The sequence below is a fragment of the Achroia grisella genome, unplaced genomic scaffold (assembly GCF_030625045.1).
Source record: "Achroia grisella isolate CSIRO2021 unplaced genomic scaffold, CSIRO_AGI_Agris_v1 utg900, whole genome shotgun sequence".
NCBI classification, from domain to species: Eukaryota; Metazoa; Arthropoda; class Insecta; order Lepidoptera; family Pyralidae; genus Achroia; species Achroia grisella.
In genome coordinates, this window is record NW_026713059.1 from 1,634,786 (window position 1) to 1,658,086 (window position 23,301).

The 23,301-nt window shown below is 34.5% G+C and overlaps 1 protein-coding gene across 1 annotated transcript; it reads left to right on the top strand.

The window, feature by feature from the left end:
* Window positions 1-925: 925 nt before the first annotated feature.
* On the top strand, window positions 926-21,541 carry LOC131853246 (uncharacterized). The gene is made up of 14 exons (XM_059204088.1): window positions 926-1,185; window positions 2,694-2,876; window positions 3,356-3,659; window positions 4,606-4,864; window positions 8,549-8,733; window positions 9,125-9,373; window positions 10,012-10,233; window positions 10,851-10,986; window positions 12,062-12,259; window positions 12,603-12,754; window positions 13,093-13,223; window positions 13,298-13,431; window positions 13,772-13,921; window positions 14,576-21,541. The coding sequence occupies exons 2-14, from the start codon at window positions 2,710-2,712 to the stop codon at window positions 17,455-17,457; spliced, it is 5,169 nt and encodes a 1,722-aa protein (XP_059060071.1). The 5' UTR covers window positions 926-1,185; window positions 2,694-2,709; the 3' UTR covers window positions 17,458-21,541.
* Window positions 21,542-23,301: the final 1,760 nt, after the last annotated feature.

Sequence of the window (23,301 nt, forward strand, 5' to 3'; positions counted from 1 at the left end):
AAATTAAACTTTCTATAGTGTACACTGATGGATAAGGGATACATCAATATACCTAGATATCTCGGCGTCTGCATGCACAAATTTTATTTTCGTTATATTCAATATTATAAAAAACTTTTAATCAACCTTAACAATATCTTTTCATTTTAACAAAATAATTCCAAGTTTCATAAAATGATACCTTTTCAAAAAACTTACGTACAATAATAAGTAGTACGTGGAACGGAACGTTTCAAGACCACTTGGTCAAAGATTAAATTAAATTCAGAATGTAAAGAAGGTATTCTATATATGATTCCAATTTTGTACTTTCCTTACTGCATTAATACGAATAATTTAGTCTTTAAATATTATATTATGGGTATATAAATTTTGAAAGACAGGTTTTGTTATAGTGTTACAGCGACGAACATACAATTTGTTTTACGCTATTTGTTTAATTATATACAGTTTTAGTGTTCTCTAGCGTGACTTCTATATATTTCACAATAAAATAACAGATCTATATATACGCACTCCCAAAAAAATGCGTAATAGTAGTATTTGTATACCTATATATGTATATATACATAACTAAATTCGCACGTATGGGTCCTAATACGGTAAAAAATAGTCTAATAATGACTTGTTATATGGAGTAATAATTGAAATATAAAATTTATGAATAGGTCTATACAATGAAAGTGCTCTAAATTTTACTATTTGTTACACTGTAGCAATATTTGATGTAACAATAATAAATAATGGTCCTATAGTTTTATAAAAAAGACAGTTAGGTAACTACCTAATAAGGCTGTCTTTTCAATTTGTAATCTTTTAAATTGTGTTTTTCCACACTCCTTTACTACTGTCGATGTGTGCGTCGATTGCATTGTTTATGTTTACTGTGTATAGAGATAACGTAACGCACACAGAAAATGAACAAGTGAGCGTCCAGTATTGTCATTCAAATCATCTGTTTCGTGAATTCGTGTATATTTTGTATATAAATTTAATTTATTTTCAATCTATTTAATAATGAGCATTCATCACTAATACTGTAAATTGAGAGTGTGTGAGAAATATGTTTGATTAGGGTTTATATTTTAATTTGTGTGACGTCATTGTTTCGCTGCCAGTAATAACGACGCAGTTGCATTTTTACTTGAAAATGGACTTAAAATGAGGATTATTCTCATAAACAAGGTGAGTATGAAAGGTAATGTGTAAATTATAATATAGTTAGCGTAGAAAGAGTCATTGGAAGGTTTCCTTGGGTATAAAACGATGGTAGAATTTGAATCGATTTCCTTTGTCCTCGGTCCCCTTGTATTGCTAGAAAACGTAGGTACCTACTTGTGTACATTGGCCAGCTGTTTCATAATAACAAAATATTTTGTTGGAAGTTTCATGTGTTCAAACATATTATTATGGAACTTTCGATGCGTAAATAACATTGTTTTTGTTAATTATGTAATCAATAATATCATTGTGTACGGAATAGTAATTTCAAGTAGCTTATTTTTTTATTCTGAAAATAACGCGCGGGTAATGTTTTTATGACTCCATTTAGCTTTCTATATCTCTTGGTCAGGGTTACTACTTTAAATTTGCATAATGATATCTTAATTTGTTCATGGTGATTCATTGTTTATTAACAGTTTTGTTCAAACCTTGATCTTTTGTTTATTGATGTCCTAGAGGTACTGTAATAAATATTATACCAAATATGACATCAATAATGTAAATTATATTTAAAAAAGAACAAACTTATCATGATTGGATTGGTCAATTTACTTTGTTAATAATATAATCAAACATCGAATAATTTAAAGTCATGAAGATTGTAACAGAACCTAACAATAAATTTCTGCCTATGAGTACATAGTAAACAAAGAATTTATTATTTAAATATCAATTTTCATTTATTGCAATATAATAAAATTTTAAATATATAAGTATTTAGGGTAATACAATTACTATTTCTTATGTCTAGTCCACAGTGATAAAGTTTAACATAAGAAATAAAATTATCCATATTAATAAATTTACAGTCTGTCTGGCAGTCTGATTGTCTTATTTGATAACTACTCTCTTATTCTGTGAATTATCAGCTTATTTAGATTTTATTGACACTGGCAGATATTCTAAGCATTAACCACAATAGTTTCCAAGAGTGACTATATCGAGATTGACCTGACATAGTACATCATTAAAATAAGATGCATCTGGCTGTTTAGTTTTCAAAAAGTAATCAACATATAAATAGACATACCTTTCTTCTGATATATTTCTATTAGTAGTATGGATAAGAATTCCATTGGTGTAAATAAGTCATACATATTACTCTCATCATGTAACTATCTTTATTATTATCATTTATTTTTTAAGGGCCTCTTTGGTCTAGTGATCTAGCACCACCTTCCTTCATATGGTTGTGGTTTCAATTCCTCATATGGTATAAACATTTGTATTCATGAGTATGAATGTTGGTGTCACCCTGGGTGTATCTGTATTGGTGTCTATGTATATTATTTATGTATTTGAACAAATATATATAAGTTTTTGCATCAGTTATTTAGTACCCATAACATAAGCTTTGCTTAACTTGGAATAAAACAGCGCTGTGTGAATGGACTATTTTTTATTAGACATTATTTGCACTCAATTTAAAATTGCAAGCTTGATCAATAATTGTTGCTCACAATTTACAGGCGACATTAGGACATAATGTCAGCGGAGTCGCCGCGTCATGTGCGCTCTGGCGGGCCCCTTACGGTGCCATCGCAGCCGCCGAGCGACCGCAGCATCATTGATACCGTCTCCGGGTTCATCAATGACGTCACACTCTCTTCTTCATCGGCTGTCGACCCCAAGGATGTCATCCAATGGGCGAGGTATGTGTTTGTTACATTTTTCAAAGCCTCAAGGTTTAGCCTTAATAATATTGGATACTGTGAAAAAGGGCACTGACTTTTTATATCTATTAAATTCATTCATATTTAAGAGCCACACTTTTCGGTGGAGCTTTTACCACTTCCCAGAATCTTCCAACATCCTCTTTAAATGTTGATACAACACAACACCCATTTTATTTTTAATTTTCTTGAAGTAACTGGGCCTTGGTCTTTCCCTCCCTAAATTCATTGTATATTTATACTTAAAATTATAACTAAAATACAATAAAAGTTAAACAAGATATTCATGTCTATCAAAATATATTCATTTCAAATAGTTAACATGTAAAAGTCAGAATTAATTTAATGTAGATCTAAATTTAAGCCATTTTCTCATTGCAATCATTGTAACTTATATGATATTTTTTATTATATTATTATTCTATTATTGAATAATAAAGAACTTAATTTGGTTGTAGATTCGAGACAGCCGACATAAATGAACCTACACCGGAAGGGGACGGCGACAATGACATATCTCCCTTGTTGCTTATCCTGGGCTATGGGTCTGGGGTCCAAGTGTGGCTGATCTCGCCCAGCGGCGAGGCCCAGGAGGTGTTATCATGGAGACAAGGCACAGTTAGGGTGCTCCGTATACTGCCTACACCGCAGCACGGCGACTGCTTCGCATCGAAGAGGCCCCTTATCGCTTTGTGTGACTCTGCAAGCCCTGGACCAACTTTCTGCTCGCTCAGTTTTATATCCATTAGGGGAGGTGAACAGGTAAGTTTATGATGTAATTCTAGTACATATATTAATATTCAATCTAGAATAATTTTATGTACCTTTTAAACTGTTCAAGAATTTCTCAATTTGAGTTCAGTTTTCTCATAATAAAATGGCTACATATTATTATGAGAAAACTGTAATGGCTAGTGTATATTTGTTTTAAAAACATTTTGAAGTCATACTTAGTCATGATTGCCCAAAGCATGTGCTTTTTGGCTGCCTGCTATTGATTGACCAAATTAAAAATAAGCCTATGTCCCAAGTGCTTTGTTACACAAAACAAACAAAAAAAAGTACTTTTGCATTTATTATATTAGGATTTAAAAATCTATTAATATTATATCCTTTCTTGATATCTGAATCTATATTTTCTATCATAGAGAAATCTGTAAATTGATTTTATAGATAAACATTCATATTGATGATATTGATATTTAATAATTTTATTGTTGATACAAAAGCTAACACTGTTTTGTTTGTTATTATTATTATTTATATATACAATTTTATATAATTATATAAAATAGAACTCATCCTTCTTTCTACTAGAAAGTAGTAGATCAATTATAGACCCAGTTGGGCACAGCAAGCGGAAGCTGTGCTCAACTGGGTCTATAATTGATCTACTTTGAATAATACCTGGCTACTAACTGCTTTCTGTAAAATTATGCAATGCAAAGTTTAAATAAATCAATGTATTTATTTAAACTTTGCATTGCATAATTTTTATAGAAGTCTCCTCAGAGATAAAAATTAAAAAAAAATGCATCACTTTGATCGTACTATAATAGCAGGTATAAGAAGAATCACAATACACTATTTGTCAGATTTGAACAATATTTATTTAAAAGAGCAACACTCAATTTCTCTATATGAATAAATATTATTTCTATTTCATAAATAATAGGTAAACCCATTCTTATCACCTATTGTTCGACAGGTGAAGAGCATAAAGTTCAAGAATCCCATACTCGACGTACTAGCGAATAAGCGCTCCGTGGTGGTATCTTTCTCTGAGCGCTTTGCTGTCTTCGACGCGGCGACGTTAGAAGACAGAATGACAGTCACCACATGTTACCCTTGCCCATGCCCCCTTGGCGGGACTGCGCCTATCAACCCACTGGCGCTTGGAGAACGCTGGCTGGCTTATGCTGACAAAAAGCTGAACCAGTCAAAAAGGAGCAGTGGAGGATGTGAAGGTAAGAATTTGTATATGGGTTATAATGCTCCACATAAATAATCAGCATAAAACATAATATACAACACATAGTTTTTTCGAGATTGTACAATAACATATTCAAAATTTGCCCATATAATTTATCGACAAATTTTAAATATATTACCGTAATGGCAATTAAACACTTGCCAATAATATTACTACCTGGACATATTATCATAATCTTAAATGTTCTTCAAATAAAAGTTAAATTTCATATCGTCTGCATGGGCACTTCTATCTCACTTATGTTGCCCACCAAGGAGCTTGTTTTTTAAGCTGGTTTGATTTAAGGATGAGATTTGGGACTAAAATTACATACGGAATCCTGATATCTTAGTCCTTTGAAATGGTAATGAATGAGGGATACCACGACCGTCACATGACGCCGTAATGTTGCTATTTACTAAGTACATAAAAAACAGGTTTGCAATAAAATCTATTATATTATACTCATCTGCTTTTGAAGCCTGCTATTAAATTCTGCCTTGGACAGAAAATCAGTATATCTGTAGGACTGATTTAATGTCTTCTTAACATGAAGAGTGTGGAATACAGGCCACTTATTTAGTTTGTTCTAAATTGTCACTTCTTTCAATGGTTCCTTTCGGTTCCCCTTCCTGACCCTAGTTAGTAGTGTTTCTTTATATAATATATACATCTTACGATAATTCCCTGGTTTCCTTTATCAGTAAAACCTACATAGGTTTTCCGAAAGAGACAAATCTTTTGTGTATTCTGTACCGTATGTGAGACTGAAAACTTTTCTTCTACGTTTTGCCAAAATGTTTGCAAATATAAAAATACCTAAAGTAACAAATTTTATTTTATTACGTAGTATTAAAACAAAGAAAAAATTATTTGGTAATTATGCACCTGAATGGATAATTATAATAAATTGGGCTTGTGTGAATGATTAATACATTTATTAATAAATATAATAAATATAATACTATTTGTATATCGAACGCAAGTATTTCTTATAAGTTAGGTAGCGTATTAATTATTACCTCATTAGAAATAATCACTTTGTTATGATAAGATATAACTTCTATTATTGTTTTTATCGTATAGTAGTTTTTTATTGTTCAAATAAAGTCGCAGCGTGCGTATTGATTATTCAAAGAAATCATTTCTAATATACAAAGGCTGTTTCGAATGTTCTTAGGTTATTAGACTTAAGCGTAATATAAAACATGTTTTTAATTATAAATAGTCACAGTTCTTTACTGAGAGATATGGCACAATATACAAATATTGTAGATACATTTGCTCTCTTTAATGTACGAAAAAAATAAAACAGTGATGAATAAGTAACAGATTTTGTGCAAATAGTTACAAAAATCTACCCACAAAGATAAGAACGGCCGACAGCATTAGAATTGTCGATATTGAGCATCTTTTTTTAAGGGTGATAATGGAATGATGTATCTACGCTAATGGTTTACGCTGGGACCAATGGACTATGATAAAATGATCATTAAGTCAACTCAGTTAGTCAATCTTTGCAAATGGTAATTTACCACGATGGTTTTCAGAGGGAACCGCGTCGATGTCAACCTGACATAGTACATTTCTAGCAATGGGATTATTAGTCCACATCAGATGCCCCCAAAAATATAGCGCATCTTTACTAAGATTTTTAGTTCTTCGCTAGTACTGGAGATGTACTAGTGAAGGGTGATATTATGAGGATGTAGTTAGGTTAATTAGCCTATCGTAGAGAATTAACCATGATGGTGATTACATTTTGAACATGGACCTAATATAGCACGTTGGTCGCAATGAGTCCATTTATCTCCATAGCTAACAGTCACTCCCATTTTAAATTAACTAATGAGCTATTTGGGTTACATGCTCGAGTAAACAAACCATAATTTATTTTGTTATTATCACAGTCCGAGTATTGACTTATCTACTCCTTTGACCTTAGACTGAGTGTACGTTACTGTTTTGCACAATAACTTTTATCTATGACTTGGTACGTGTCTATTTGTGTGTAATTTATTTGATGAAACTAGGGCTGTATTAAGTATATTTTTATGAGCGGGTTGGAGAAGGCGGAGATGGAATAAATTGGAGTATGTTCCTAGGATCTTAGAATTACCCTAATTGTTTTTTGTTTAATTTTTTTAATCTTTTTGTTTAATTTGCGTAGTAATAATATTAATTAGTATATTATGTTCAATATTAATTCCTGATAAAAAAGTATGTTCTACAAAATATACAAATTTATTAATGTGTATGATTTATTAGATTTCATTTTTTATTTTAGATCTTTTCATTCGAAATAAACCCATACAAAGCATATTTAGTAACTAATCTTAGAATATTTTTTCCTTGACATAACAGCAAATTAACTAGAATATATAAATAGCTATTGTACTTATATAAATAACTTCATCTGTCTCAAACTCATTTCGCCAAAGAAATGTTCTAAAACATGTATAAAATGTGCCATGTATAGGAGAACAATTTTTGAGACCCTACAGTAAAGTTGTGACTCAGAATGTCATAATATTTTTATTATGAAAGTAACTACGCATATCTAGGCTTCGGCTTCAATACTACACATAATTGCGGCGTAGTAAATTATAAGGTACTATTGTTGCATATTACGTAGCACCTGTTGCTTGAAAACAAATGCATTGTTTATTGTATTTAACCTCTATGGATTTGGTTTTTAAGATTAAAATGAATTGACTAAGTCTGGAAGTTCTGAATGAAATAATAAACCAAAACAATATGTATCTTTATGTGGATGATATTTCTTTGTTTGTGTCATTCGCAAATACTTTGATTCTAAGTTTGTATGTACTATAAACAAAGTATCTCAGCTTACTTGTTTTGTTTTGATCTTTATATATTGTGTCTCTTGATATGTGATTGATATCAGAATTGCCAATTCTGTCAAAAATCTCCATATTAAATACAAAGAATGTATTTTTAAAATAGGTGTTTTTGTACTAGAATAAATAAATAATAAAACATGAATAAATAGTAAAACACTTGTGTATTATATATTGTGTCTGAAATAAAACGTCTTAAATCATAACTATATTAGTATCATATCTACAAAAATAATTATAAAACTCTGAAAAATAGTTAAAAATTCTGAATTAATGAATGCAAAATGAAATAATGTTTATTACCACGGAATTAAACTTAGAAACCAATATAATGTCTTTATTTGGAAAACTTGGATATAATTTCATTGGAAAGGTTATTTCGAAGTCATTCTATAAAAATTCTGAAAAAATATTCTTGGGCCAAGGGAGTGGTTTATCGTGGAAGTCTACCACCGCCACACCCAGACACACAATTTATATGTAATTGTATATTCTTTTATTTTTTATGTTTTTTTTTGACTACTCTAACGCTGTTAGCCGCAGCTGGCTTTCTATTCTATTCTATTCTGAACCTCGGCTCAGGCCGTCGTATATTTCGATTCTCTTTTGAATTGGACGGGGAATCGATCGATTTAAATCCTTAGGGGAGAGGATTATATAAATCCTCTTCCTTCCTATTAAATTTTGTGTGTATATTCAGGAAATCTAAGAATAAGATATAAGCTACTTTTCAATTTCTCAACAATATTCAGTTGTTTGCAGTAAAACTGTATTTTTAAGTAGTGGCGACATGTATGTAAAGCTGTATGCTTCGTCAGGTGAAGGCGTAACGAGCTACACCGCGACGGTGCTGCATGCGGCCAAGTCGCTGAGCAAGGGTCTTCGTGGACTGGGCGAGAGCGTGGCCCACAGCCTGGCCGGCGGGCGCACCGCCTCGCAGTCGCCGTCGCCGCCGCACGCCGACCTGCAGCAGCCCGGCGTCGTCACCATCCTCGACATCGAGGTACCCACCGACCATCAATAGTTGCCTTTACATGACACATTCTTTCACGTGCGATTAGGAGCTTGCTGGATTAGTGCGTGAAAGCCAGGATTTTGTGATCACACTTTCGCGCGTACGCTGAAGTGAAGTATACGCTGTAGCACTAGTAGAGGATGATTGGGTGAGCATGGAGTCAGTTCAGTAAGGTCAGTTAGCCCATCGTGATAAATTTACCAGGAATTTATCATGATTGTTTCCAGGTGGAACCGAGTGAAGGTTAATCTGACGTGGTACATTGCTAGCTAAGGTCACTAGTTCACATTACTAACAATCTCCTGGCCCCTTATCAATGATATTTATGCTTCTGAATGCAAGATTCGTCTGGTTACTTAAAATCATTATTTGTGAACAGAGTAACGAAGAAGATGACGGTCAAGACATAGAGGAGCAGTACGATCCGCTCGTGGCGCACTTCATAGCGCACTCCGAAGCGATCATCGCCCTGAAGTTCGACGCGAGCGGCATGCTGCTGGTGACGGCGGACCGGCGCGGGCACGACTTCCACGTGTTCAGGATCAACCCGCACCCGTGTGGGCCCAACCTCGCATCTGTACACCACCTGTATATACTGCACAGGGGTGATACTACGGCTAAAGTGCAGGTACTCCTTGGCAAATAGCCGTCTTACACATATCTTATATCTGGTTTCTATTTAGAATTCCATTAAATTTATGTAATTGTTGTTTTTCTTTGAAGATACTTATTATTCCATGTTCGTATAATTTCAACAGATTAAAGGATGTCCTTACTGTCCAATACTTCAGTATATCGTGACAAAAGGAGAAAACTTTAATTATAAGCTTACATTTCGGGTCGGCAACGCGCACGTGACACCCCTAGCGTTACAGGCGTTCATAGGCTACGGTTATCGTTTATTATCAGACCGCTTAATACGGACCGTGTCCTGGTTTGCTGACGTTGTAGTAGTAGTGCTTAAAAAACCTTAATATAAAAGAGCAACATAACAAGTTTCTTGCTCATTCTTCTTGTGACGAGACACTGTTCCGATTGAGCGATAGATTAAAAAAAATGCCATGACTATTCAAAAGTGGTTCAATGTAAGTTTATTTGAATAAATGATTTTCTATTCTATTCTACACTCTTCATGAAAAAGCCCATACTGTAGTCTCGCGAGGAAATTTCATTCCACAATCAAAACATACTCAGTTACAAACAATTCCCTACCATCAATGAGTTGGCGTATGACTGTATTATAAAGCTGTGACCGACCGTCGACAGGACATCGCGATATCGTGGGACGCGCGATGGGCGGCGGTGTCGACGCTGCGCGGCACCACGCACGTGTTCGCGCTGAGCCCGTACGGCGGCGCGGCGGGCGTGCGCACGCACACGCAGCCGCGGCTCGTCAACCGGCTGTCGCGCTTCCACCGCTCCGCCGGCCTGCCCATACACGCCGCCGCCGCGCGCGCCCACCGCCCGCCGCCGCCCACCACCAGCCCGGTACCACACACACACACACACACACACATATTATACCTTCCTATCATACAATTATTTGACGCACTAGTAATAATCTTAAACGTACTATCTACATATATAACAATCTACAACAGGGATGATCAACACGCGGCCCGCATGCTCCTTGCCACCCTGTAAACATTGCGGTCGGCCAAACTTTTTTTTACTTTCTTCCATCAATATATTGTTATTAAATTAATTATAATAAAATGGTTGTTCTTGGTCAACATATACAGCATAATACATAACAGTTCGGTTCTTTTGTTAAAAGACAAAACGACAAAACTTCTTTATATAAAACACACAACTGATTGAAAAAGCTGAAACAGAAGTCTTTTCAGAGATGAGTTTTGAATAAAGTAAATTTTTGAACATCGCATTTTTCATGATAAGACCTAACGTCGATGAATCAATCGATAAACGTTAAACATTACTAGTTGGTTATGTGTAATAATACTCTTTAATCTTCAAAAATTATACTAATAATACAGATTATTGTATATTACTTGTGTTGCAATTTTAAAAGTTGTAGTATAAAACTTTAATATTGGCTTAGTTTTATGTGGTGAATCCTTAGTAATGGTGTGTGTTGTGCACAGGTGACGTCATCGTCACAGGGCTCGTGGTTCCCGAACCCGCGGCTGCCGCCGTACCCGATGCCCACGTGGGCGGCGCCGCTCGCTCAGTTGCGGCCCACTAATCTGCCCACGCACACCATCACCCGCACCAGCTCAGGTCGGTACACACCCTAACGTCACGTGATAGATTGATCACATCGATACGGTTACTGTTACTGACTAAAAACCCAAATTCCTGTAATACATAGGAAATATCCCAGGCAACATAATAAAAAAACAATAAAAGTAGCCAAGGGAGCCATATTCCGACTATGGACTGATTTTGACGGGATTTTTGGCAGATAGCTGATGTAATAAGGAATAACTTAGGCTAGTTTTAGGCTGTTGTTTTAGAAAAATAAAGTTAAATTCCATGCGGACGAAGTCGTGGGAACAGCTAGTAATATCTAAATACATTTAAAATTCTTCAAACGCAGACGTGCGATAGATCTGTTGGCTAGTGCAAACTGGTTTATTCCGGTTTTAATGACTGTCTCTAGTATATCACTATTAGTGTAAGGTGATTTGTTGGACACACAACATGGTCAATACATACCAATACAGACCCACGCACAAGATTCTGCACTGATTGTTGAACTCACATTATATTGTTTGTTGGAATCTGTTTCCGCAATGAGAATCTCGCACATAATATTTTTTTCTTTAATTACTTTTTTATTTTTGTTAGTTGTATGTGTTATCGAATCTCATCTTAATCTTAATAATATTATAAACGCGAAAGTTTGTCAGTATAGATGTCTGTTACTCTTTCACGCAAAAACTACTGAACTTGATTGTGTTGAAACTTTACAGTAATATAGTTAGAATAACATTGGCTAAAATATCAAGAGGACGAAGCCGCGGGCACAGCAAGTATGATATAATGATAAACATTGAAAGATTATTTTATGTACAAAATGATAATGAAATAATGAAAATTATGATATTCTTCATTATCTAAGCTGACATTAATTAATATAGAAAGAAAAAGATTTTGTTGCATGTCAAATAGACTGAATGTCAGGACGACCATTAAGTAGATCACCGTCTGTATAATTACTACATTCATTGCAATAAATAATGTAATTTAATTTTATAATAAACATATTTTCTTTCTTACTTTAGGCACCGGCATTATATTTCGATATATATAACAAATATTTCCTTGACGTGAAATTTTTTTAACTTGTTAGGTCGGCAACGACTGTCGTCTCTATCTGAGGATAGCAACACCGCGCCGTTACTGGCGCGCGCTCGCTTTGGTATGTGCATAAGCGGCAGCGGTAGCGTAAGCGGGAGCGGACGCACGCCTGCGCCCGTCGCAGCCCTCTACCTTATGGCCGCTAATGGATCTCTTTTGCATCTTTTGTTGCACCCCCGCGCGGCCTCGAGTGAGTTTTATTATATTAAATATTTAATTTAGACTTAGTCCAGTTGAGCTTGAACGGAAAATTTAAGATTAGTTGTTATGTACTCATTGGCAAAAGTAAATAAGTTAATTGTGATTTTGAGCCTAGTCGCATATTGAAAAGAACAGGACTTCTGGAATTCCCTATGCAAATTATTTTGTGGTTCAAAGTTATTTAATTTAACCTCTATATTTCAAGAATATCCATGTGAGCTGAAGTGACAACAATGACTTATTGTTCGTTTATTATCCTGGACATTTTGTAAAAGTTCTAGCATTGTGTCTCTATAGCCATGTGAAAATAGTGAAATGAGTGGTCTGTACAGATATTCCAAAGGAGAAGATCTGCGATGATTCGCCTATCGAGCTGGAGGTGGAACCGGTGGCACAATGGCCGCTACAGCGTCCGACCGCCGCTGCCGACCTTCTGGCGCCTCTGCCGCCTTCCAACCCGCTGCTGCAACCGCATATCTACAGGGTGAGTATTCCATCCAACCAACTGACTGACAAATACCATGTCAATTCATATACATGTCATGATGACAATGGCAGAGTTGCCGTCTAACCCATTGCTACCATTTGACCAGACAGTGCTTCCCTGATATTCTCTATACACCTTTACTATGGCCTGTTATTTGGAATGTGGATGGGGTGAGTAATTTAACTGCTCTGGGCTATAGCTGCGGTACTATTGCTGCTTGATTATATCATTACCTGACCATTCTTGTAGGATTAATGAAAAAGAGTATATTGTCTGTTAGGAAAACTTATTATTTTAAAAAGGTATGTAAATAGTATCTAAATGTGATTTGGCAGAGATGTGCTGATATATGCATGAGCGAAGAAGAACGATGGTTGTCGCAAGTGGAGATCGTCACCCATGCCGGCCCTCACCGGCGATTATGGATGGGGCCACAGTTCGTTTTCAAAACTTACAGCTGCACTGGGTAAGTGATTCAACATTGCTCACTTGCAACATTTTATATGTAAATATGATGTACATGTTCCCTTTTGCCGGCAGGTCAAACTCATCGCTATCAGAGGCGGAGACTGTAGAGGTGGAGACTAGTGCTGCGAGTGTGGCTAGATCCAATCCTGTCAACATGCCCGGTGTACGGCCGCTCGTGCCGGTTCTTGTCGACTCCGGGTCAGCCAGTACGTATTGTATACTATACTCAGCTACTGTTTATGGTCTGTCAGTCTTATCACATATGGTGCAGACTTCACCAACCCAGAGGACAAGTCAGGCATGTAATACATATAGTCATAGATTTTTTTCATTACAGAGAATGCACAATTTCATTTGTACGGATTTTTCCAAGGCTTTTAATAAAGTATAGCAGGATATTCTTGACTAGTAAACTATTGTAAATATACTATATTAAACTTCATTCTAAATTACAATGGTTGGTATAGACACATATGAGACCACACCTAATATTATTTTTATATTTATGCTTTTCTCTTGTTTATAGATATGTATGTTTTTGTACAGGTTCACTAGAACAGTCGCCCCTAGAGGGCGCCCGCCGCAAGTCGCTGGTGAGCGAGAGCCGCAGCGGCGCCGGCAGCGCGGGCGCGCCCACCGGCGTCTGCGACGTGCAGCTGCGCGAGGACCTGGCTGAAGCCATGAAGGAAGACCAAGGTAACTTTAATGCTCTACTATTTGTAATTTGCGGCATCCAGATTAGCCTAAAGTGATTTAATTTTTCTGAAACATAAATATTGATTTACTTAATAAAAAATATGTCGCGTTAAATATTTAACTGTTTTGATTGCATTACGACGTTAATTATACTTTATTCTAAAATCTCGTCTTTGCCTACTAGTAAAATCTATAAAACATGTCAGTTATATCAGAGTTTCAGATTTATTATTAAGTATAATGGGTTTTTAGATATACGGTTTAAAAAAATTGCGCTTTAAATCTCGAGAATAAAAATAAATAAATTAATATATATCGTCATTATATATTTTTCATTATTTCATTACAAACAATAACATTTACGGCACGCACATGTCATTTTCGAATCGTGAGTGAAAATGTGAACATCATCGTGTGAACGGATCTTAAGAAAACGCAAGTGCGCAGCTCGTCAATGCGGAGGAGTTACGAAGAAAGCATTATCATACATACGAGCGTCGAAATCGCCGCCGGCCCTATACCGAAGCCAAAGGCATCCATCGCACATAATTTAACACACCATCGTCGGCTTTCGACTAGCGTACCGTCATGCTTTTTTCTAAATCTCCTCCGGTGTAGTACGAGAGAGTAACGGTTGCCTTCGGTTTCGTATAGGGTGGCCGCGCGAGCGCAGCCCGGGCGGGGTCGGCGCGGGCGCGCGGGCGGCGCTGGTGGCGCGCGCGGTGGGCCCGCAGGGCTGCGTGGTGGCGTCGCCGCCCGCCGCGCCGCCGCCGCCGCTCGACGCCGACCTGTACACGCGCGCCAACCGCGACGAGGCCACCTTCCGGCCCGTGGTGCGCGCGCCGGCCGCGCTGCCGCCGCAGCCGCACGTGCTGGCGCGCCCGCTGCCGCGCACCACCACCATCCCCGTGCAGCCGCTGCCGGCGGACGGCGCCGCGCTGGCCGCCGCCGCGCCGCAGCCGCTCTCCACCGACGTCGTCATCCCGGCGGCCCTCTCCGCCGCCGCCGACGCGCCGACGGCGTGGGCGCGCGTCGAGCCCGAAAGACGCGACCGGGAGCTCGAGCTCCAGCGATCACTGCCAAATTCGAGCCGCACGTCGGCTGATATTCAGTCGGCAGCTCGACTTAGTGTTAGTAAATCTCCCACCTGTGAGACGTGTAGCGTCGATGAAGTTAGTTTTAAGCTATCGGGGCCTATAGATGACGAGAAGTTTGAGCCCGATGAAATTAGTCAGCGTAGTGTATCTAGGGAAGTCAGAGACAGTAGCGAAAACAGAGAATTTAGGGAATCTATAGATTTTAATAAAACGAAGGAAACCAGGAAATCCAGGAAAGTTAGTGGATCTAGGGACACCAGAGAGTCCAGCGTACCGATAGTTAAGGAAACGAAAGAACTTAGGAAAAATAAAAAATCCAATGAATCCATTAATGACAGACATCATTTCGATAATAAAGAATTCAGAGAAACCATGGAATTAAAAAACAAAACTAAGAATAATAATGATCCTTGGGAAATTCAGGTGCCCAGTATGCCTAACGAATATAACACACCGACAAACATTAAAGAACCATACGTGACGAAGGAAATAAAAGAAACTAGCGTGCCAAAAGAAGTGAAGGAATGTAGCACATTTAGAGATGGAGCAGATTCTAGAAAACATAAGGATTCTGTTTCAAGGAGGGAAATTAAAGAAACTAGTATACCGAGAGATATTAAAGAATCTAAGAGTCTAAAGGAATACAAGGAGCCTAGCGTACAAAGAGAAATTAAAGAGCCAACTAAACATAGAGATATTAAAGGAATATCAGAAAATAAAGAAGTTAAGAGTAAAGAATATAAAACAAAGTCGTTTGCAAATTTACACCAAGAAGCTAGTGAATCCAGTAAACATGACTATGATAAAAAAGATTCGCTCTCTAAGGAAAATCAATTCGATCCTACTTTAGTAAAGCCTTCTAAAAAGGGGACTCCTCAAGTTAAATCCAGGGATTGGAAAGAACATGATATTAAAACAGAGGAACAAGCATGGGATATGCTTCTTAGTGATGTTCAGAAACCTGGAATTATAAATATTAGTCAGCAAACTGTAGATAGTGATAAGAGTTCTGAGGAATCAAAACCCAAGTCTAAGAGAAATCGCAAAGTTAAAAAAGCTCATGATGATCTCGAAATAAAAGTAGAAGAGGACAGTTTTGTGGAAATACATGCTATTGAAGATAAACAGCAATCTTCTAGTGGTGAACTAGTTTCAATTTCAACTCCTTATGAAAATGTAAACTCATCCAGTTTTTATCTTCCTAAGCCTAGAAAATCTCGTATTTCCAAAAGTATGACCCCAGAAAGAAAGGAAGTAACCGAAAATGTAAATGAAGTAGGAAAAGAGGAATACCTAATAGCAATTGATAAATGTGATAGTCAGATTAAAGAGAATGATTCTCTGTCTGAACTAGGAAACTTATGTGATTTCAGTTCGATTGTGAAAGTTAAAGAAACACCGAGAGATAAGTTGAAATCGGATGCAAAGGATGAATTAACCCTTGAACGTACCTCTTTTACTAACAAAGAATCAGCGAAGTCGAAGAAAAGCAAATCTCTTTCACCATATACTGAAACACATAAATCAGCAGAGCGGATCTCAGATACGGAAACTAAAGATGTTTACGTTATAGACTCTACTAAGGAAGATTTTCCAGAAATTCAAATAACAAGAGGTAAACCACGAAAGAAGTCCCCACAACCTGTAGATAAAAGAAGTTTTGAATGTGAGATACCTGTTAAGTCTTGGAGTTCCATAGCCGCATCCAAAGGTACTAAGAAAGTCGAAGAAACGGAGAAAAAACTGGAAGTAACTCATGAGAAGAAATTGGAAGTAGAAAAAATCCAAGTGGTCAGTCTGAGAGATGAGCTTAGAGATGCAGCGTGTTTTTTAGATGACAATATAGAGTCTTCCAAAGATGTATCATTGCAAGAGAAACTGTATGAATTGTGCAAGAGAACAGATATTTTGGTAGCAGAATGCGACGCACCCTCTGAGCTTAACTTTGTTGAAGAACATCATGCAGTATTACAGGACTTTCCGCCGTTAGAGCCCTTGGATTTTGCATTAGATGACTTTAAGTTGGAAGTGATGCAAGATAGTCTTTTAGACGTCCACGACAATTCAATCACTAGTCCGATTTGTAAAATCAATATAGATGATATACTGTCATCAATAAAGGAAACCACATCAAAAGTAATCGAATCAAGTACTTTCAATTTGATTGATTTAGAAAAGGTTCCCGCCAAGCGAGAGAAGGGTTTTAGCGTGATCGAGAGTCATAAGATAACATCACAAGAAGTGGTAATAGATGATGAACCAAAGTCGGATGACAAAGATACAGAAATAATGGAAAAGTCATCAGACGATGACGCTACATCGCCAGTGGTGTCGACTGACAGTGACAAGGATGACAAGAAGGGTGTGGGTACGTCTAAAATTGTTCTGCCTTCTTCAAAGCAATCTAAATCTAAGAAGTCGCGTAGGAAGAAAAAGTAATATCAGATGATGTGTTCATATACTTACTTAATACTTTTCATTGCAATGTAACCATTAAATGATTCGTAAGGTAACAAAATATTTGCTGCTATTGTAGTTGTGTTAGTTTTAAGTGAGGCAATTTAAAATTGATATGCACAGGTAAAATATTATAAAAAATAATATAAAATGAAATAGTGCCACTCGAGCCTAATACATTATTACACACGATCTTAATATAAAATTTCTGTCATATCGAAAAAAATAATATAAAAATGTAAAAAATTAGCAAAATAACAAAAACAAATTGTTATTAGAATTTTTATGAAGATAAGTAGCAGAATTTAATAATATTTTACTTATTAGTTACATGAACAATATAATATTTATGGCTTTGATATACTTTATTTTTTTATTATTTAAAAATGATCAGATTAATAATAATATTAATATAAATGTAATAAAATGAGCGTGTAGTATCGCAATGTAATTATTAGTTACAATTTAATTATAAAATATCTCTTAACATCAAATTAGTGTACTCAGAAGAAAAATATGTTTTAGTTTAAGTTAGTCAATATAATGACAGGTAGATGTATTAAGTACATAAAAAATTCTTCATAAAAATTCTAACCATATGATGTGTAACTGACCCTTTAGTAGTATTTTGGTTCATTTATTCACGCCACGACCTGTACTTGTTGTATAAACACGTTCTTAGTAAAAAATGCAACTAATTAATGGGATCTCGATACAAATGCTGACAGAAAATTAATATAGTCTGTTGGTGTCACATTATACACGAATCTGCTGGAGTTAGGTAGGTTACTTAGATTTAATATCCACTAGAGCAGTGGTTTTCAAACTGTGCCGCGACACATGTGCTCACTAATCAATTCTCAGGACACCGCGATCATAAAAAAGTGCCTACTACATTAACTGCGATACGTTTTCAATCACTGACGAAGATAGTAATTTTTGCCTTGGATCTAGGGGATCTAAAGTGGGATCGCGTAAATGAAATAGTTTGAAAGCCACTGGAGTTATATTTGAGCTATTGAACAAGTTTCTTCGTTCTTACAAATCCAAACATACATCATACAAGCTCTGTGGACGGCTTTTTCTCTGTATTAAAGTGGATAATATATTATATAATGATATTATTCACAGCCAATAAAATTGTAAACACGTACTTATCGTTCTAACACATAGTGCGTAATTGAAATCTTCTTAATTGTATGCGACAGATTAAATGTTAAGTTAATTATGTTTTATGGCCAGTGTTTTAGTGTGCAGTACCATGCAATGTATATATGTAGTATTTTATTTTATACCATATTACCTTGTAACATGTAATTTTATTGATTGAAGCTTTAGGTATTTCAAAGACAACTTTCTACGCATGTATTTATTAACCTGTAATTTAATTAACACATGTAAACAAATTTAAACCATAAACCAATAAATAAATGCTCTCTTTTTGACTAACATAAGTTGTTATTGGAATACTAAACCTTATCATGAGCCTTGCACATATTTCTTTTAAACATTATTAATGTGCTTCATAATAATTAAAAAGAATGTCAGAGATTTAAAATAATATAATTAATATAGAATTTGATGTCTTATTTCAAGCTTTCTATTGCATCATATTAAATATTATCAAATAGACTCATGAGATTTATGGACAAAATTGTTATTATGTAATATAATTGCTGATAATTCTTATAGAAACAAATTAAAATTTTCGATTTTGCTATGCATGAACTATAAAACAGTTGCAATTGCGAGCTATATAACTCGGATTGTCACTGCAACTGATGATTCATATTTATTCGCTTTGTCATAGATTTTAACCTGTTAAAATAAAAATTCAGTCAATCAATCAATTGTTGGCATGAAATTGAGCCCTAGATCAATTGTATTTTTTTTTTTATTAAATCTTAGACTGATCAAGTATTGCTGTCGACTTTCTTTAATATTCATAAAGTAATTAAGATATTGTTTTTGCATAAATCACATGAGTTAATGAGATATTGTGACACAGAATAGACAGTGGTCCTTCTCTATCAGTGAAATGAAGTCTAGGTCTGTAACAAAATTTGCTCTGTTTGATTTTGGGCATACCTTGGTCTATTCTCTATATACATTTAGTTACTTTATTCAGACTGTAAATAAATATTATACACAAGCATCAAATATAAGACTCACAACATATCTATTATATAGAATATTAGAAAAAAAAACCATGAAAACTTTTTATTGTAGTACAGTTAAATGTTTATAAGAAATAGTTTTTACCGTTAACATGTTAACGATATCTGTATTTCTTTCTCTGTGTCTATTTCTTCAACATTTCCGTTCCATTTCTGTATGTGGCTCACTACTGATTCCAGGTATTGTCCTGGGAAAGTATGTAGAGCCACATATGTATAGATAGATACATTATATTACCTCAGTATTACGTCGCTCGATGCATATTGTAATGTTTGTATGACATAGTCGCATGGTATATAATACCTTTATTCGACCACGGCTGTCTTATGTACAAAATATTTCGTTATTATTATACTGTCAAGTATTAATCATAATTTAATAGGAAAATTGTTTTAGTCCTAATATGTTGAATCATGACAAGATATTTATTTTTTCTACGTGATATGTAAGTGGAAGTTGTTTTATTTTGTAACAATTAATAATGTATTCATGTTTGGTGCACAATGTTTGTAATAATTTTGTTAGTCTGGATACCAAGATCAAATTAAATATATCACCGTTTATAGATCTTGCTTGTTTTACTTTAAAAAAATAATGAAATATTAATATCACTAAATGTTTTTAAAAAGTACGATGGTATCATGACTTCTCATTACAATTAAATAGAGAGAAGAAAATGTATTTTAAATGATAAAATCTGGCTGCTAATAAACCAATTTATTATTGTAGTTGAATTTACAGATTTAATTTGTATTCTTATGTGTATAGCTTTATAATAATATTGTTTATTTAATAGATTCGAGTCTAATTAACCATGAACATTTAATGATTAATACGAGAAATTGTTTTTAATAGTTTAGATTACAAAAAGTTTGAATCAATCTCACGTTATTAAATTATAATCCACAAGGCAACTGAAGAAAAAAAAATACAACAAACAACAGAATTAACGCAATCCCTTGAAGTAGTTGTATATTTAAACTTAATTACTAAGTCCATATAAGTTGTTTTTGTAGGCTTAGTTGTTTGGAAAAATTGTATGAAAAATTAATTTCAAAATTTTCCATATAAAACAGAAAAATAATATACTTTAGACAATTACGATTTTTTGGTTAAAAAAATGGTTATATTTTTTTGTTTAATTATATTTGTTCAATAAGTTTAAAACAAAATTTTTAATTGCGTTAAATCTGTTATACGGCTGTAGTTGTAATTGAGTTATAATATTTCTAAGTTAACGGGAAATTTATTTGTGTGGCAACTAGTATCAAATGTAAACACATGTGTGCTATATTTATTTTATTTGATGAATAGTTAGATAAATAATTGAATGTACATGTAAATTATTTTTAAAATGTTTCCATGTGGTACAGTAGGAAGTATATAAGCGGGAAATTTCTTTATATGCTCAATCCGTTAGACATTTTAATGTTTCCTTGCCCCCGCTTACGAGAGATATGTATGTAGATAGAATATCAAAAGACACGATTATTAGGCAGCTGTATTCCATTTAATCTCAGTGTTATAAGTCAGGACTGTAACTGATTTTATATTAGGACAACACGTAATAATATATATTTGTATCTCATCAAGTTGATATAAATGTATGTTTCTTGAAACAACTTACATTCAAGACGTCAAGTTTGCAAAAGGCACTTGAGGTGGTAGGAGAGAGAGAATTGTGCTGATTGCACTAAAATGGCCGCTTTTTTTAACGGTACATATTGCAAATATTTATTTGATTTGATTTAATTGACATAGAAGATCGACAATTATAGGAACTGTAAATATGAATAATTTATTATAGATCGATCATTCCGGTTGATGAAATGGATAAGTGTATCTACCTCCTGTGGAGTTGAGACTATTGGACACAGTAAAATGTTAAGTACATACGAAATTTGCTATTAAGTAAATACAAAATATAATCATAAATACCTCTTTTTCTCTATACGTACTCTATACTTATTTAGTTAACATCGTTATATAAAAAAAAATTAGAATGAACAGGTTTTAATATGAATTGTGTCTATAATTTTTGTGTAGAATATGTATTTTTTTAAATAAGTAATATCACTAAAGAAACTAGAGAAAGTTTGTTTACTAAATGCTAACGTATAGAAAAATAGAATGTATGAGCTACAGAAATTATTGTTGCACTTCGAATGTACCTAATATTGGGTCTTAATTATATTACTACAATAACATCCCAGTATAATTGTTTTCATAGTTCCAATACTGAAAGAGCCAGTAGCAAATAGCTTTATTTAACGTGTATACTCAAAGATGATACTGCTGTATAAAAAGCTATATGTACTGTATTTAAGATTCTGTTTCTGGTGTTACCATTTGCACGGATTTGGCCGGACTTTTTAGAGTTTTTATTATATTTATTCGGATTATTTTCTTTATATTATTAAACGTTTATTTGTTGCTTAAAGTAGCTTAAAAAGAACGTTTAAGTATTAAATCTATTATGAATATTTATTATTACATATTGAATAACCTTTTTACGATTGAAAACAATTAACTCTATATTAATAGTAAAATGTTCGGACTTGTTTTTAATTAATAGAAATTTGCAATTTTCTATGTGGTTAACTCTATGTGTTTTAGTCTTCTGAATTCAACACCACTTTGATAGACGCACCCTAAGTGTGCTCACCATTTAGCTAATATAATAACCCTTCAGTTTGCTAATTTCTTTTTAAATTTAACACCTGTTACAACCACTGGTAAGATTCGGTGATTATATTAATTTTATGTGGTAATTCCTTTGTTTTATATATTGAAAGAAATCCCAAGATATAGTTAGCGGAAAATAAAATATAAATTGGATGTAATAATTGAAGCTCTTTCATAAATTAAGGTTTGTATTAAATTCCATACGATCTTGTTTGAATATTTTAATATATACATAGATTTTACAATTATTATCTTTATGGGGGTTATTAGGGCGCTTTCACATGACCTCGTGTTGGAAGGGTCGCGGTGTTCATCAACGGTCTCTCCGTTTCCCTTGTGACGTTAGTTGAGACCAAATTCACTACTAACGTCACAAGGGAAACGGAGAGACCGTTTCCCTTGTGACGTTAGCGCCACCATCCGAAATGTGAAAACTGTTAAACTTAAACTATGTAGTGTGAAAGTGCCCTTACACTATCATATTTATAGGATTTATATTAAACGAGTCATAAATACAGGGTGGAAATAATAAGTGATCTCACTCGTTTGTATCTAATATTATAAAACTTAGAGATACTGAAAGCGCGTCTCTAGCTTAATAAATTAATGTACACGTGATCCTATACGTATAATAATGTAATAATCCCCCACGGCAGGTATAATATAAAATTGGCTTTATTATTAATTAATGAACTTTTACTGTATATTATTGTAGCACTTAAAAATTTTGCTACTCGAGACAAAACCATTGAGAAGTAGGATGTGCGTTATTGTAATATTTCTATTTGATAACAAATTGTAGTTGGTATCAAAAAGATTTGCCTGTTACAAAAAAAATAATATAAATTAAATTTAAAATTGTATTTTAAATTTGGCTGCCTTGTCTCAGTATGATTTTGTTGTTAATGTTATATGGAGTGTTTTAAAAATCGTAATATAGAGCATAATAAAAATGAAAGATCA